Genomic DNA, 16,534 nt, shown 5'->3' with positions numbered 1-16,534 from the left:
TTTTAGACAGATAGCCTTTGATAATGTCAATTGGCAATTATGGTTTAACAACTATATGGACTTTGGAGAAAATTTTATGAGTATAATCCAAACAATTTATCACAGACAAATGGCCAAAATAATTGTGAATGGGAATTTCACAGAGAGTGTTTCAACATTTAAAAAGGCACAAGACAAGGGTGTCCATTATCCCCACTATCGGAGGATCTGTTAGAGACAAGTCCTAATATTAGCAAAGATTGAAGAATTTGGAGAATTAGCAGGACTGAAAATCAATAGAGAAAAGACTAAAGTTATAGTTTAAAACCTCACAGATAAACAAAAAAAAATTATCAGAAAAAAACAGACCTTCAAGTACTTAAGAAAGTTAAATACCTGGAAATATATTTAACAGCAGGGTGTGCAACAATAAAAGAAGATAATTATGTAAAATTATTAAAACAAATAAAACTAGACTTGGAAAAACGGAAAAATCTACAACTATCAATCTTGGGAAGAATAGCGACTGTGAAAATGAACATTTACCAAAACTACTTTATTTCAAACAATACCGATAAAAATTGACAAAAAAAAATTTCAATGAATTAAATACATCGATATTGAAATTTATCTGGCAAGGGAAAAAAGCTAGAATCAGACTGAAAATGTTACAAGAAGCAAAAGAAAATGGACGGTTTGGGCTACCAGACTGGGTCTTGCAACCACACTAACATGGTTAAAAGAATTGAGCTAGCATGGTGGCCACATCTGCAAATGCAAATGAGATATGAGAAAGATGCAAAAATATATGGTTTTAACAAAGACCAGAAAGCGTTAGACCAGATACTATTGTCATCAGATGACAAATTGATTATGAAACTGTACAGCTTCCTGTTAAATTTAAAGATGGATGATGAATAAGCTAAAGAAACAATGATAACTTGGGCAAAAAGCTTGGGGCACAATGTAAAGTTATAAAAAAGACAAAACTTTGAGAAAGAAACTACAAAATAACAAGGGCAGCTACTTATAAAGAAAATTTATATAAAATGTTGTATAGATGGCATTCACCACCTACAAGACTAGCAAAAATGTTTAAAAATATGTCTAGCAATATTTGGAAATGCAGACAAAATCTTGGTGGACATGCCCTAAAGCAGACATGTCAAACTTGCGACGTCACATGACGTTGCGCAATGTATTGGAGCTTTTTCTCCTTTGCCAGCAATGGGGTGGGAGCGGTTTTGGGATGACGTGTCCGGCCCGCGGGCCAGCAGTTTGACACCCCTATTGGTCGAAAATACATAGGTGGCTAGAAAAGACAATAGGAGCATGTAAACCATAAACCGGAATTATTTCTTTTAGATATAATCTCAGAAAATTATGATGAAAAATGTGTATACTTAATATTACATATATTAACAGCAGCGAGAATTATATTTGCTCAATACTGGAAAAAAGGAGAAGTACCATCTGTAGAAGGCATAATAAAGAAAATTTTGGACTGTGCAGAAATGGATAGGCTCACATTGAAAATGAAGGGGAAGCAAGATTCAGAATACTTTCAAACATGGGAAAAAATTTATAAATGGTTAGAAAAATGGAATAAAGGGTAGGAATGGATATTGTATTACTTTTAATGTCAAACATACAAACCCAGATGTGTTGCTTACTAAATACTAAAGATTGTTACTGTAAAAATTAATAAAAGATACATAAAAATAGTTAACTAAAATCTGAAAAAACCCAGTATAGATAAACATCAAACATATTACCAGCCCCAAATTTGAATGTTTTAAAGTGAATCTGAATTCTTCATACAATATAATCTTGTACTATTCCTTTTTCATTCCTGCAGAATCTTGGTACAGATATAGCCTTGAATATACAGAAGAAATTATCCTTGTCTTGTAATGATCCATGAAGAAGCATTTGCTTTTCATGACATATTTAAGAATTTTACGAGCACTGAATTTTAATAAATATATTTTCAAAAGCTTTGGAAAAATATTTCAAAATTCTCAGCTGCTACAAAAGCTGTACAGCTAAATCATATGTAAAATCATATGTCTAGTGTGTACCACTTTCCTAGCCCTGAATGCCTTCTTACTTTCTTACCTTACAAGAGGATGAGGAGGCTCAGAGAGAGACATATCGCTACTGGATGATGCACTAACAGGACGCTCCTGAGCTTTGTTCTCAATATCAGATTCTCCAGATGGTTGATATCCAGGTTTGGACTGGGAAGAAAAATTGACATGTTTTATACAATAAGGGCAAACTGAATCAATAATGTATTGGACTATGAACTATACTATCCCATGACTTTCATGACTGAGGATTTGAACATGAATCTTTTCAATATAATTAAATAAAGTAACAACTATATAATGACTCGAATAAATAGCCAAGGCTTATACTCCATGAGTATTACAGTTGTATAATCAAGGCTTCCAGCGACATGATGGTTTCTAAATGTGTTCAACTAAACATATCTAGAATGAATCTTCAGACACTTCCTTAATGTGGAAGGAGCAGGAGCAGCTAGGATTAACACATGTTGACGACCAGGGAAGAATACAGGGCCCTTATCTATTTTGTGCCTGTCTGCGTTTTTAAAAATGCTTTAATCTGGCTAATGTCTATTCACATCTTACGCTATGCTAAAAAATGTATATTATACTACAGTTGCAGACTACAAGAGCTGTTGCCAATTCTTACACATCTTGCTAATTCTATTCTTACTTACCCTGTTCCTGATTCCGTCTTTAGGCAACCGTGGAATTTAATAGATAACTCTGACTAGTCTCTTTTAGCTTGAATTACCTCAACAAGTTTAATAGTATTAAGGGGATAAAACCTAAACCCTACCTAATGTGATATAACTCACCTTCAGATCTCAAAAAAAGTACCCAGGCATTAATATCAAGGAAAGGGCAACAAATGAACGCAACAAATGAACAAATGCAACAAATGAATAAATAACAGCTATTTCTGCTTATTGTATGCATTTTTTTAAAAGTAACATGGAAAACATACAGAAACTATTCCAACTCTTATCAAGATACCTGAACTTCTTGCACAGAGAGTGCTGGATTCTCCAGCAATGTTTGTTCCAAGAACAATTTAGAATACGTTTCTTGTAACTGTTTAGTGACCGTTTCAGATGTTGACGTTGTCTTTGTTTTACTGGCAACAGCTTCTTTTTGTTTCTTGTAAAGTTCCTTGAGTCTTTTATTTTTTTGCTCTGTTGCCTCTTTTTGTGCTTTCTTTTCTTCACTTTGTCTCCTCTTCCTAGCCTCTCGCTGTCTGGCAATATACTGGCGCACTTCATCTGCATCATAGTGGCGTTTCTTTAAGATAAACTGAGTGTCTTCACTGATGGGAACTTTGTCTGATTTTTTTTTGCTTGGACTGTGACTTCTAGAAAAGGGAGATGCTTCTGATTCCTGATTCTGACATTCTTCATTCCTCTTCTCTGAATCCTGAACTACAGAATCCAGTTGCAGATCATCAAGAATCCCACGGATTTCTACTGGCAAGAAATCCTTATTTACACAATCATTTCCTAGTCCCCCATTGTGAGGAGCAACATCTTTTTTCTTCAGGTTCTTTGCTCTTATTTTGCTCCATGAACGCTCAGGACATTTTGTGAGGAGTGTTACATCCACGGGCACATTGCAGTCGGTTTCTTTTACTTGAGCTGAGGATAGTAGAGGGAAGCGGAGGGAGAAGATCAGAATTTAACATTAGCAAGTAACTAAGATTCAAATTAGCACATTCATCTCAATATCCACTATGTGGGACATTATTTGATGGGCATTATTTTTTAATCTATCTTATTTTACGAGATTTGAACACTTTATCCAGAAACTACATTCTTTAATACAGAAGGAAAAATTGCTTTTAAAAGGTTGGAATTAATGTTGGGTAATAAAATAATAGAAGGGACGCGGTGGCTCAGTGGGTTAGGACGCTGAGCTTGTCGATCGGAAGGTCGGCAGTTTGGCGGGTCGAATCCCGAGTGCCGCGTAACAGTGAGCGCCTGTTACTCGTCCCAGCTTCTGCCAACCTAGCAGTTCGAAAGCACGTAAAAATGCAAGTAGAAAAATAGGGACCACTCCCGTGGGAAGGTAACAGCGTTCTGTGCGCCTTTGGCATCTAGTCATGCCGGCCACATGACCACGGAGATGTCCTCGGACAAGCGCTGGCTCTTCGGCTTTGAAATGGAGATGAGCACCGGCCCCTAGAGTCGGAAACGACTAGCACGCATGTGCGGGGGAACCTTTACCTTTACCTTTTTACCTTTAATAAAATAATATGCAACTGCAATGTAATTTTTTTAACCATTATCTGAAAAAGAATATATAGAACTTTGGAAACTGGTAATGAGAGAATTAGTTATAGCTATAATTTTCATGTTCTCAGATTTTCAACTGGAACATCCATGAGATTTTGCTATATTACAGAAATTATTTATAGCATAATCAGACTGTATATAGGCTCTACAATACAGCTTCTCTTACAAAATTACAATTTTGCAAAACTGGGTGTGATCAGCAATGGAATCATTTATTTTAGGAATAGAAAAAATACTTGACAACTGCCTTCGTCTAAAAATGATAAAAAATCTTAACATTTTTTTCCTTGAAGATTCTTTTATTGGTAGCAAAATATTTCACGAAATATTGCTGGGTGCTCAAGCATGGTAAATCTTAAGTTTTATTTACATTTACCATTTTGTGTCTTTTAAAAAAGGAATGAATTAGTAATTCTGTGCTGTACAACAATAGTCCCCAATCTTTTTTGCTCCAGGGAGAGGGGATGGTTTCGCATGCACTGCTTGCGCAAATGCAGCTGCGTGCACTTGCGTTCCATTTGTCTGGCCCAGTTCCCAACAGGCTGTGGCTCAGTACTGGGCCTCACTCTGGGGGTTGGGGACCCCTGCCGTACGGTATTCATTCAGCCTTTAAAGTGAAGCTACCACTTTTTTATTTTGTGATTTAAAGAATTCTGTGTGCAATATGATCTAAAGAATAATTGTTCAGAATTAGTTCCATTTTGTTCACTGTATTCATTGGCATGAAAAATTCTCTCTCTCTCTCTCTCTCTCACACACACACACACACAGAGAGAGAGAGAGAGAGAGAGAGAGAGAGAGAGAGAGAGAGAGAGAGAGAGAGAGAGAGAGAGAGAGAGAGAGAGGATTTAACTTACCAGATTTAATAGATTTATCTTTTTCACTCCTGTCACTAGACAATATCTGAGTGTTTGGCTGCTCTAGTTTAGGCACTGGACCCAGTATTTTCTTTGCTAGTCTTTGTCCATCTCGCCAGGATGTTGTACTTATTGTGTTGGCACCACCTAAACCAAGAAAAAAAAACATTTAACATTTCTTATTGAAAAACACACCACTACTCTATCTTTCAAGGCAAATACATGGATAGAAGTGGCAAGAAAAGGAAATGCACTGCTGTCTCACCCTTTCACAGAATGACATCACCACCTGAAATTACTTGGCTAGTAGCACTCTTTTACTAGTCTCCCAGAGTTCCTTCTTCATGGGTTTCTATTGAACTAACGTTACCGACTTCCGGGGAAGCAGTGGTGGACGGAATGCGTCTCCACAGAGAGCAGAGCTGATGACCGTGGCAGAAAGAGAAGCCAGTGAATGGATCAGCTCCTCAAACCCCCCTCTAGAACAAGAGCTCCTTACAGTGGGCCCCATGAGGAGACCACAGAACAAGGCTTTATTAGCAAATGATAAAAGAGGAGATATGAGATGAACAGATTTTTGGCTGAAATTGTTTGCAAACCTTTGGCTGAAAGGTGATAACTTGCTGAAATTGTTGTACTTGTCTTGATGAAGGGAGAAATATTTTTTTTTATTAAAGAGTTTTACAACATGATTTTACAATATATCCCCAAATCCCCCCCACCCCAAACCCGCCCACTTCCCCCCCCACTTCCCACAGCTAAATACAGGATTATAGTTACAATAATCATATTCTAAATAAAAATTATGCATAATATACAATTAACCAAATTCATAATGTGCTTTAACTCCCCTTTAACATAACTACAAACAAAGTACCAATAACAATCCCACTAAAATCTACTCATAAGCTAAATGGAACTTTTTAGTCCCATATTTGTTCTGAATATAATTTATCCATCTCCTCCAAACTGAAATATATCTTTCCTGTGAATGATCTTTCAAATAAGCAGAAATCTTAGACATTTCTGCAAGATTCGAAACTTTAAACACCCATTCTTCTATAGTGGGCAAACTATCCTTCTTCCAATATTGTCCCACCAGTAACCGTGCTGCTGTTATCATGTTCAACATCAAGTTAGTTTCTTTAACATCACAATCTACAACAACACCCAATAAAAACAATTGCGGAGAGAACTTTATCTTTCTCTTAAAAATCTTTTGAATGTTCCACCAAATTTTGATCCAAAAAGCTTTTATATTTCTACAAGTCCACCACATGTGAAAATAGGTAACTTCTAAACTACCACATCTCCAACATTTAGACTGTACATTAGGATACATGTTGGACAACCTCTTGGGATCCAGATGCCATCTATAAAACATTTTATAAAAATTTTCTCTTAAGTTTTGAGCTTGAGTAAATTTAACATTTCTGACTCAAATTATCTCCCAGGTGTCCAACGAAATTGGTTCCTGAATATTTTGTGCCCACTTTATCATACAGTCTTTAACCAGTTCCATTTCCGAATCCAATTCAATTAAAGCATTATATATCCTCTTTATATGTGCACAATTTAAATCTCTAATTTATTTTACTAAATTTTGATCTGTAATTGTGATGCCAACCTTTTGATCTGACTTCCACCTAGCTTTCAATTGGGTATATTGAAACCAAGAGTAACTTATGTTTTCTTGTCTTAACTCCTCTAATGATTTAAGTTGCCAATCATTCCCTTGCAATCTAAGTAGTTCCTTATAAGAAACCATATCCATACTCACTCCCATAGATACGCCCTCTATCGCGTGTCCAGGAATTCCCCAAATCGGTATTTTATAATTTAACTTATAATAATACTTTTTCCAGACACTTTTTCCAGATATAAATCCCGATTGATCACTATGAATTATTTGTTTCAAAACTTGCATTAATCTATTAGCCAATACTTTAGCAAAAATCTTATAATCTGTATTCAAAAGCGATATAGGTCTATATTTTTTAGGTTGAGTAAGGTCTTGATCCTCCTTTGGAATCAATGATACAAAAGCTGTCCTCCATGATGGAAGAACTGCACCTCCAGTCTGAATTTCATTAAACAAAATCTTTAAGGGTTCAATCATTTCGAGCAACAACTTTTTATAGTAAATTGCTGTTAATCCATCTGTTCCCGGAGCCTTGCCAAATTTCAACTGTTTAATAGCTAAAGAAATTTCTTCTGATGTAATTGGGCAATTCATCTCAAGTTGTTGTTCTTTTGAGAGTCTCGGAAAATGAGCTCCCTATAAATACTTGTCTATATCTAAAGCTTGTATATTTTCTTTAGAATATAATTTCGAATAAAAATCTAAAAAACTCCTCTTAATCAAATTTTGTTGGTAGACTACTTTTCCTTTATATTCTATTTTATCTATAGTACGTGATTTCTGTTTCTTCCTTAATTGATAAGCCAACCATCTACCAGGCTTATTAGCGTTACAAAAAGTATTATGTTTAGCATAGCGCAAATTAGTTGCTACTTGATCAGCCAGTAGCATATTAAATTGTTCTTTCAGTAAATGTATTGAAATCCTTAAATTATTATCCAATGGATTCAAAATAAGCTTTTTCTCCTTAGATTTAATCTCTTCCTCAAGATCTAAACGTTTTTGCATTTGTTTATGCCTTGGTGGAGCAGTGGGCTGATGCCTCCTTAAGTAACACCAGCTGCCTGCAATTAGTGCAGGTTCGCATCCCACCAGGCTCAAGGCTGACTCAGCCTTCCGAAGTAGGTAAAATGAGGACCCAGATTGTTGGGGGCAATAAGCTGACTGTGTAATAATGCCGCTTAGGGTGTGTGTGAAAGCCCTAACAAGCAGGCATATACATAGAATGAAGGCTACTGCTAAGCTTGTAAGCCGCCCTGAGTCTTCGGAGAAGGGCGGGATATAAATGTAATAAAAATAAAAAATAAATAAAAAATAAATAAGCATTGTTCATATAAATCAGACATGTCAAACACAAGGCCCGGGGGCCGGATCCGGCCCGCGAAATGGTTTCATGCGGCCCGCGAAACCATCCTGGAAACAGTGAGGGAACGGCCCGCACTGCCTTGGCCCTGGCCCAGAGACCCTCCTTCTGCCAGAGACCCTCAGATCTGTCCCACTCCTGCCCGGGCCCCCATAGGCAACCTTGATGAGAACAATGTAGAGCTGGCCACGCCCATCCAGTAGGCCATATGCACTCTAGCCACGCCCACCCAGTAGGCCACGCCCACCCAGGCCATACCCACCCGGCCCCCTAAGGGCTACCGCAATGTTGATGCGGCCCTCGATGAAATTGAGCTTGACACCCCTGATATAAATCAAAACCCCTCTCATACCAGTTGTCTTCCGGGTGAGGTTCAAGGTGTTGGTAATGACCTACAAAGCCCTTCATGGCATGGGTCCAGAATACCTTGGGGAGCACCTGCAGCCGGCGTCAACTTCCCTCCGCCCAGTACGCTCCCACAGAGAGGGCCTCCTCAGGGTGCCACCGGTCAAAGAATGCCGACTGGTGGCCCCCAGGGGGAGAGCGTTCTCTGTGGGTGCACCGGATTTATGGAACCATCTTCCGGTTGAGCTCCGGATGGCGCCCGATCTCCGCTCCTTCCGGCGCGATCTTAAAACTTATCTCTTTAAACAAGCTGGCCTGGCCTGATGGGACGGGGTGGGATTTTTATAAATGACTTTAATTTTAAATTTGTATTAATTTATGGGCATTGTTTAATCATGTTTTAATAATTTTAATTTTTGTATCTAGTTTTTATGTATTGCCCTGTTCACCGCCCTGAGTCCCTAGGGAGAAGGGCGGTATACAAATTAAATTAATAATAATAATAATAATAATAATAATAATAATAATAATAATAATAATAATAATAATAATAATATAAGCTTTACTAGCATCCCAAACCATTTCCATCGATGTACCTTTATGCATATTTGTAACAAAAAATTCTTTCATATGTTCTCTACATTTCTGCAAGAACAAGTCATTTGTAAATAAATTCTCATTCAGCCTCCAGGATCTTCTACTACCATCTTCAGCAAAAAACTCCAACCAAACAGGACTATGATCAGACATTGTCCTAGGAAAAATCTTAACGTTCTTAACCAAAGAAAAAAGATCAGTAGTAATCAAAATAAAGTCAATCCTGGAGAAAGATTTATGTCTATCTGAAAAAAAAGTAAAATCTCTGTCTCTCATATTCCTTTCCCGCCATACATCTCTTAATTCCAGATCTTCCTTCAAATCAAAAAAAGCTTTAGGCAATTTCGAATTAAAAAAGTTTTTGGAGGATCCCTTCTTGTCTTCAGATGGCACCAAAACTCCATTCCAGTCCCCCATCATAATAACAGATTTATAATCCAATTCGATTAGTCTCTGATGTAAAAATTTGAAGAATTTTTGCTGTTGTTGATTTGGAGCATATAATCCAATAAGAAGAACTTTCTTTCCTTGTAGTATTAATTCAATACTAACATATCTCCCTTATTTATCCGATTCAATCAATCTTGCCGAAAAGTGTCTTCTTAAATAAATGGCCACTCCAGCCTTCTTGTCCGGAGCAAAGGATGCAAAATGTGTTCCCAATCGGGAATTAATCAGATACTTTTGGTCTTTTAATGCAATATGTGTCTCTTGCAAGCAAACAATGACATTTTTATGTTGTTTCAGATAAAAAAATTCTTTCTTTTCTGTGGTGAATTTAAGCCATTAACATTCCATGTCAGAAACTTCACCATCTCTGGTGACCATGAGCCTTTGGAACATGGCCTGAAGATCAGCTGTTGCTCTCTTCGGACGTGCTCCTCCCACAGGCTCTGAGACAGCCGCATCTTGTGTAGTTGGACCAGGTACAGGCTTTTGTTTTTGCTCTTTTTCCATACGCTTATATGCAGCTCTTGTCATCCTCTGTTCTTTTGGGTCTTCCTTTAATGCCAAACTCTGCTCCGTAACCTCCGCCTGCCGCATCTCCTCAAGAGGCAATGACATTGCCCCTTCACTCAATTGTTTATCTTCTTGTCTTGCTTCTGTTCTTTTGATACAAGGAGATGGTGGTGAGCCTGCTTTCAGGACCTTAGTGTAGAAATCTTTTGCTTTTAAAATTGTATCCAATCTGTATCTGGTCCCTGCGTAATTTACCACAATTCCATTAGGTATTTCCCATCTGAACTGGATTTGTCGCTTCTTAAGATCATCAGACAGAAAGGCAAAATCTTTCCTTTTTCTAAGAATTTTTGGAGGGATCTCCTTTAAAATCATAATGTCTTGGCCTGCAATTTGAAATTTTTCCCGATAAAAAGCCTGGATAATAGAATTTCTGGTTGATCTCCTGGAAAAATAAATCACTACATCTTTAGGTAAATTTTTTTTGCCTAGCAATCCAGGAGTTAACCCTAAATGTCTTATTCATTTCTTTAAGTAGTTCTTCAGGTTCACATTTCAAAACAGGAGCCACTGCTCGTGCTACTTCCCATTCCAAATCTTCTTTAGGGTTCTCTTTAAGGCCTGTGATATGCAAAGCAAACTCCATGTTCTTATATTGTGATATAGTAACTTCGTCCTCTGTTCTGTCAATCTTAGCCTCTGCTCTGTCAATCTTCTGTTCAGCATCCAAGATTTTGTTTTCCAAATTCTCCACATACTCCATAACTGAGTCCACACGAACATCCAGGCGTTCTATATGTGCAGCCAAACCCTGGAGTGCAAGCACTATATCTTCCCTCATCTGGTTGTTTTGGTTAACAAATTCTTCCCTTGTTTCCTTTATTTCCTGCTGCAAAACTTGTGTTGACTGCATCACAACTCGCTGAATGTCTGTCAGTGTAAATGCAGGAGGTGGGGGGACGGTGGTTGTACTGTAGGTTTCATCGAAGTCTGCCCTACAGCTTGTGGTAAAGGTGAAGAAATAACATTCTTAGAAATTGGAGGCCCTCCCCCACGTCTCACAGCCATCTCTTAGGTTTCGATTTCCTCTTTCACCCAGCAGAATCAAAATTCATAAAAAAGGAGAGAAAAAAAGAAAAAAAAAAGAAGGGAAAGGAAAGAAAAAATAAAATTTCTCCCAAAGATCAATAAACCAAATCCGGTACTGGGTAAAGTCATTTGCAAATTGTATCTCTTGCTATGTAGCAAAATATAACAGTTTTCCAACGCAGTCACTTCACACAGGAAAGAAACATTCCAGCGCCATTTTTACTCCATTTCAAACTTAAAACTTGAAGAAGATAATGAATCTGAGTTAAAGTTAAAATCCAACTTGAAAATTCAGATCTTCCTGCTTTGCTCTGCCTGCTTCTCAAAGAAACAAAATACTCACAGTCCCATCTAAGCAGCAGGTGCAGTTGTCGCGTCTGGTTCGACTCCTTTTGGAGCGAAAACGTCCTGAGAGCGGAGAAAGCCTGGGCTCCGAGGGGGCTCATCCTGTTATCCCCCAAACTACTTGGGAGAATCACAGGGGAGCTCTACCTCTACCCAGGCAGGCTCGCCTCTCCCTCTTCTCCTGAGGGAGAAGCTCCAGCGCCGCGGGACAGCTGATTTTCGCTGCCTCCGAGCGCTGTGACGCTTCCCAGGATCGGGCGGCTTCAAAACGCCGCCATTCGGCGCGGCAGCGCTACCAGAAGTGATCGGGAGAAATATTTTCTTGTGTAACTTTTTTCCCCCCTTCTCCCTTTTTTTGTTTTTATTTTATTTGATTAAATTTATATGCCGCCCTTCTCCCTGAGGACTCAGGGCGCCTCACAACAATAAAAATTAAAAAACATAGAGTAAAAAATTTAAAAAAGAATTAAACAATAGATACAATAATTACGAGACAATTTAACCCAGTAAAAAGCCTAATTAAAAATCGTAGTCAGTCCAGACCCGCTTGTTGGAACAACCAGGTCTTCAGGTCACGGCATTTTTTTTGTTAGCTTTATTTTTTTTATCTTTGTATTTTAAATTTAATAATAACAATAATAATTTCTTGCATTCTTAAATTAAAGCTATCCTTGCCTTTAATCTTTGCTTACTTTGCTTAGTCTCTCTTTATATCCTTCAATGTGTTCTACAGAGAGTAGAAAATCTACAGAACTCTTGCAGTGAAACTTAAGATCTTCACCTTAGCATAGGGTCATGTATCTGCAATGCTTGGTTAACATGACACATGCTATTAATATGTCATATTTGAGGAAACAGTAAGCAAGCATGAGGATAGTGAGAGAATATGACTGTAGTCCTCAGACACGTGGAAGCAGCTCTCATGTACATTATTTGAAAAGTATAACAAGCCAACGCTGATGATTGTCAGTCAGTCATGAATGAATGAATGAATGAATGATAAAACTTGTATGCCACCTGACTGTCAATGACTCTTGGTAGCTCACAATATTTAAACCAAAAATTACAATAAAATGCACCTGATTTAAAATCAGGACTTGAGAGTTGGGCAATCTTCTGGGTTTTCCGCACTGGTTTGTGTCCTTTTTTCTCTTTTCTTTCAGTAGGTATCTTTATTGCAGGCAAATCCTCTTCTGAAAAATGTGTTGAAGAACCATTAGTGCATCAAGGAAACTCCCATCAAAACTACAGGAGGATATTATAGCAACTATTATTAATTTTCAAATCAGAACTCATTGAAACAAGGTATGAATTAAGTTAAAGATTTTTTTTTCTTTATATGTATAGGAATTCTGAGAAACAGGGCTTCAAAGTATTAATTACAGGCTCATGGGTTAAGCACTGCTTTTCATGTAAATACTCACAAAATTACTCTGGCTATTTACCTGCCAACTGGAATTCTAAATCTCGACATAACTCTCTACTGAGGTTCAGAAATTCCTCTTCACACCATACCTTTCCATCAGGAGTACGAATTTTGGCTTCTGATGGATTGAAACCTAAAAGATCAATACACTTAACTTTAGCAGATTAAAATACTCATGACGTTCTATTGAGGAAGTTAGTTTTATCTTGCGCATCTGATATATTGGTTATCAAATACAGAGCTATTTAGATTTCAAGTCTCTACTACCTGAAAGTAGCTGAGAAGTTTCTGTCTAAAAACATTCAATATTAAAAACAAAGATAAAAAACAAAATGAAGTATAAATTCCCAATCTTTATGCACACAATTAACAAATCTTTACAAAACCATTAGAATACAACCACTATATTATACCTCTGTGGTCCATTTGTAGCCAATTATTTGTTACCAGTTCCATGTTCGGCTACCAATTCCGGAAAAAGTTTTCTAGGTGAAGTAGTAGTACACATTAAAAAAAAACCTGCATATAATTCAACAACAAATACTATTCACAAAGAGTTTGTCACAATATATTATTGACAAAAAAGAGGAGAAAATATATGATGTTAGACAACAGATTAAAGTTTGGAAGGTAGAAAAAAAATTAAAAACTTTAATTTTGAAATAATCTTAGTTGGGTTTTTAATTGATCCCGAGAAGGGAACAGTGGAAATCTTATTACACAACCCAGAGATTTTTTTCCCATATATACATTTTCTTTAGAAACTATGCACCTTTATAGGAGGGAGCCATTGGTGCTGTTGCCACTTTTCTGACTTTAGGAGTCACTATATTTTCAGGAGCTGCAACAGTTATAGGATGATCAGAATACTCAGGATCATGTCCTCTGGTAGTCAGTTCTTCTGGACACTTCCATTGCTTTCTAATTCGTTCTTTCAGTTTTTCCAGTTTATCATCATGCTGATGCTGCTTTAAAATATCTAATCTACGGGCTCTTGAGGTACTGGCAGAAGAAGAAGATTCTACCAATTGTAATTCTTTTAGTTCATTTTGGATTAATGAACTTGGAGATATTTTTGTATACTCATCGCCTTTGGATTCCTCACGTTTTTCTTCTAATTTTGTAGGATTCACCACATCTGAACTTTGCAAAGCGTTAATTGCTGGATGGTCATTCAAATAGCGAACAACAGTTTCATCTGTAGAAGATGAGCTTTTCAAATCTCTGCCATGCAAATCTGGTTCTCCTTTATCATAGATCATACCAATTCCTTCTGTTTTATTCCCTGCTTCTTTATACTTCAGACGTCTGGCCAATTGGCAAGAAGTTTTGTAAGATGGTGACCACCGAGAATCTCTAACAGAAGCACATTAAACATTAAAATGAAAACAAGAACTCTAACAAACCTATGTTAGTCATAAAAAAAAACAACTTTGAACTTGAGAGAAAGAAATAAGCAATTTGAAAATCTTTTTTTCTCCTGTCATTGAGAATGTCCTGTCATCCAGGCCTTTTCATTTTGAAACTATAATTCTAAGCAAGATAATAATTCCTTTTTCCTCTCCAGTTCCAAGATTTCACGAACACAGAAACATGGATTGGCATTTTCACTATCAGATATCCAAAGGATCTTGGCTATAAAAAGCCAAACCAAAAAGTCCCCTTCAGTAACCTTTCTAGGTCAACAGTATGAAACAGCGTAGTAACTTCCTTAATAGTCATGATATTGCAGTTCATGTAGACCTACTAAGCACATCTCTTTTCCCAAATAATGAGCTAAAACAAGAATGCTCCCTCACTTTCCCATAAGAACATAGAGGGAATGTGATACATGGTACTTGCTTCCACCAAACCAGAGGGGAGGGGAAAGCACCCTAGTCTTTGCTATAGAAAGGCAGGGGATATGATACAGGAAAAAAAACCTTATTTCATGAACTGTGTTGTTCTCCCGGATAAAATAGCATCAAAAGGTTCAAGTAGGATAATTTCCTCACTTAGTATATTTTTCCTCTCCCAAGAACCATTAACGCCTTTCCCTCACTCTTAGAATGGAGGTGATTACTGTCTTTACAATGCAGCTAGTATCATGGTAACTTGGTAAAAACATTGTCTTCCCTCCTAAATTGCAAGCAATAACACAAGCAAGAGCTCTACTTCATGAAATCTCATTAAGGTGAAACAGAAATCGTTATCAATGTGTGTTAAGTTCTTCAAAAACAGTATATAATTATGCTTACAGTTTACTTCTATAATCCCTGCAATAGTAAAATGACAAAGCTAATCAAACTCACCTGAAAGAAGCCAGGGGCTGACGAAATTCCACATGTCCATTCGGACTCACATTGCTATCCAAAGCGGTAACACGAAGAGGCTTGCAGAAACAACTTTCCTTGTTTTGACTGGAAGACCTGCACTCTGCAACAAAAATCAAGACGTCTTTCATGCATCTCTAAGGATTCAATAGGAAGTCAAGAACTATGGTAAAAATTAACATTAGATAGACTTTCAATATAATTTCAAGCTTGCAAATACCCACTGAAAAGTAATAGATAAAAGAGCTGCATTAATTATACACAAATACACGCACAAATTTGAGACTTTTCATGAAATTACAAACAAGACAGTTACACAATAAAAGATAAGTTATTATGCTATATATATTGTGACTACTAGAAGTTTGTGGTAGCGGGAACACTGTTTCCAGTGTGCAAAACACTGCTTTCAAATTTAGCAGTGTCTGGAACTTAAAAGACATATTTAAATTTAAAATGCTGCTCTATGCTTTACTCTACATTTGTCCAGAAGTTTGGACTCTACTCAGTTTCAATTGTTTTGCACTTCCATACTCTTACCTCATCGCAATGAAACACGATAATCAAAGGACAGGTAGTGCTTTCTTACTTACCACTTAGTTAGCAACTATTCAAAGTTCTGATGTTTCTGAAAAAATAACTTTACAACTAATTTACAACCATTTTCAACTTCAGTCACATGATGATCTCTATTATAGTCAGTACATATTGTCCTGTGCCTATGGTTGACTTATGTTTTTCCCCCCCTTCTACAGTGATTGGAGAGGAAGAGATTGCAAGAGATATGTTTGCTCTTCTACATATCAAAACCAATGCAATCATGCAGGAGCTCAGGACTGGAGCAGTGGTCTTCAACCTTTCTGGCTTTGCAGACCATCGGCAACGGTGGGCGAGGGGGAGAGGGGATGGTTTCACGCAAACAGCTGGTGCGCATGGCTCCATTTGCGCAAGTACTCTGTCTGCTGTGTGTGCGAGTGTAGGGAGAAAAGTTATTTCTATAGGCCCGTGGCGAACTTATGCCACACATGCCACAGGTGGCACACAGAGCCCTCTCTGTGGGCACACATGCCATCGCCCCAGTACTAGGCCTTCAGCTAAGTTTTATAAAACCTTTTTGATTTCGGCCTCCACTGCCGTGTGCAAAAAAAAAAGAGGTTCAATCAATCAATTTCAACTTCTCACCGGAAAAAAAAGATCGCACAAAGTTGGAATTGATTGATTAAACTTTTTAGTCCCACCCAGTCTGCCCTTACCACCGC

General features: G+C 37.5%; 1 protein-coding gene across 1 annotated transcript in view; it reads right to left on the bottom strand.

Moving 5' to 3' along the window:
* Positions 1–15,820, bottom strand: part of LOC308666634 (centrosome-associated protein 350-like) — a gene marked incomplete at both ends in the record, with an annotated part of 64,964 nt that extends 49,144 nt beyond the window's left edge. The window contains 8 exon segments of the mRNA XM_081325527.1: positions 2,098–2,219; positions 3,048–3,682; positions 5,197–5,343; positions 12,617–12,730; positions 12,983–13,096; positions 13,736–14,319; positions 15,255–15,308; positions 15,816–15,820. Of these exon segments, the coding sequence (XP_081181653.1) occupies positions 2,098–2,219; positions 3,048–3,682; positions 5,197–5,343; positions 12,617–12,730; positions 12,983–13,096; positions 13,736–14,319; positions 15,255–15,308; positions 15,816–15,820 (1,775 nt within the window).
* Positions 15,821–16,534: the final 714 nt, after the last annotated feature.

Source organism: Vipera berus (genome assembly GCF_964194415.1).
Source record: "Vipera berus genome assembly, chromosome: 3".
In the NCBI taxonomy this organism is placed as follows: Eukaryota; Metazoa; Chordata; class Lepidosauria; order Squamata; family Viperidae; genus Vipera; species Vipera berus.
Note: the sequence above shows the minus strand (reverse complement) of the source record. Positions and strands in the feature narration are given on the sequence as shown.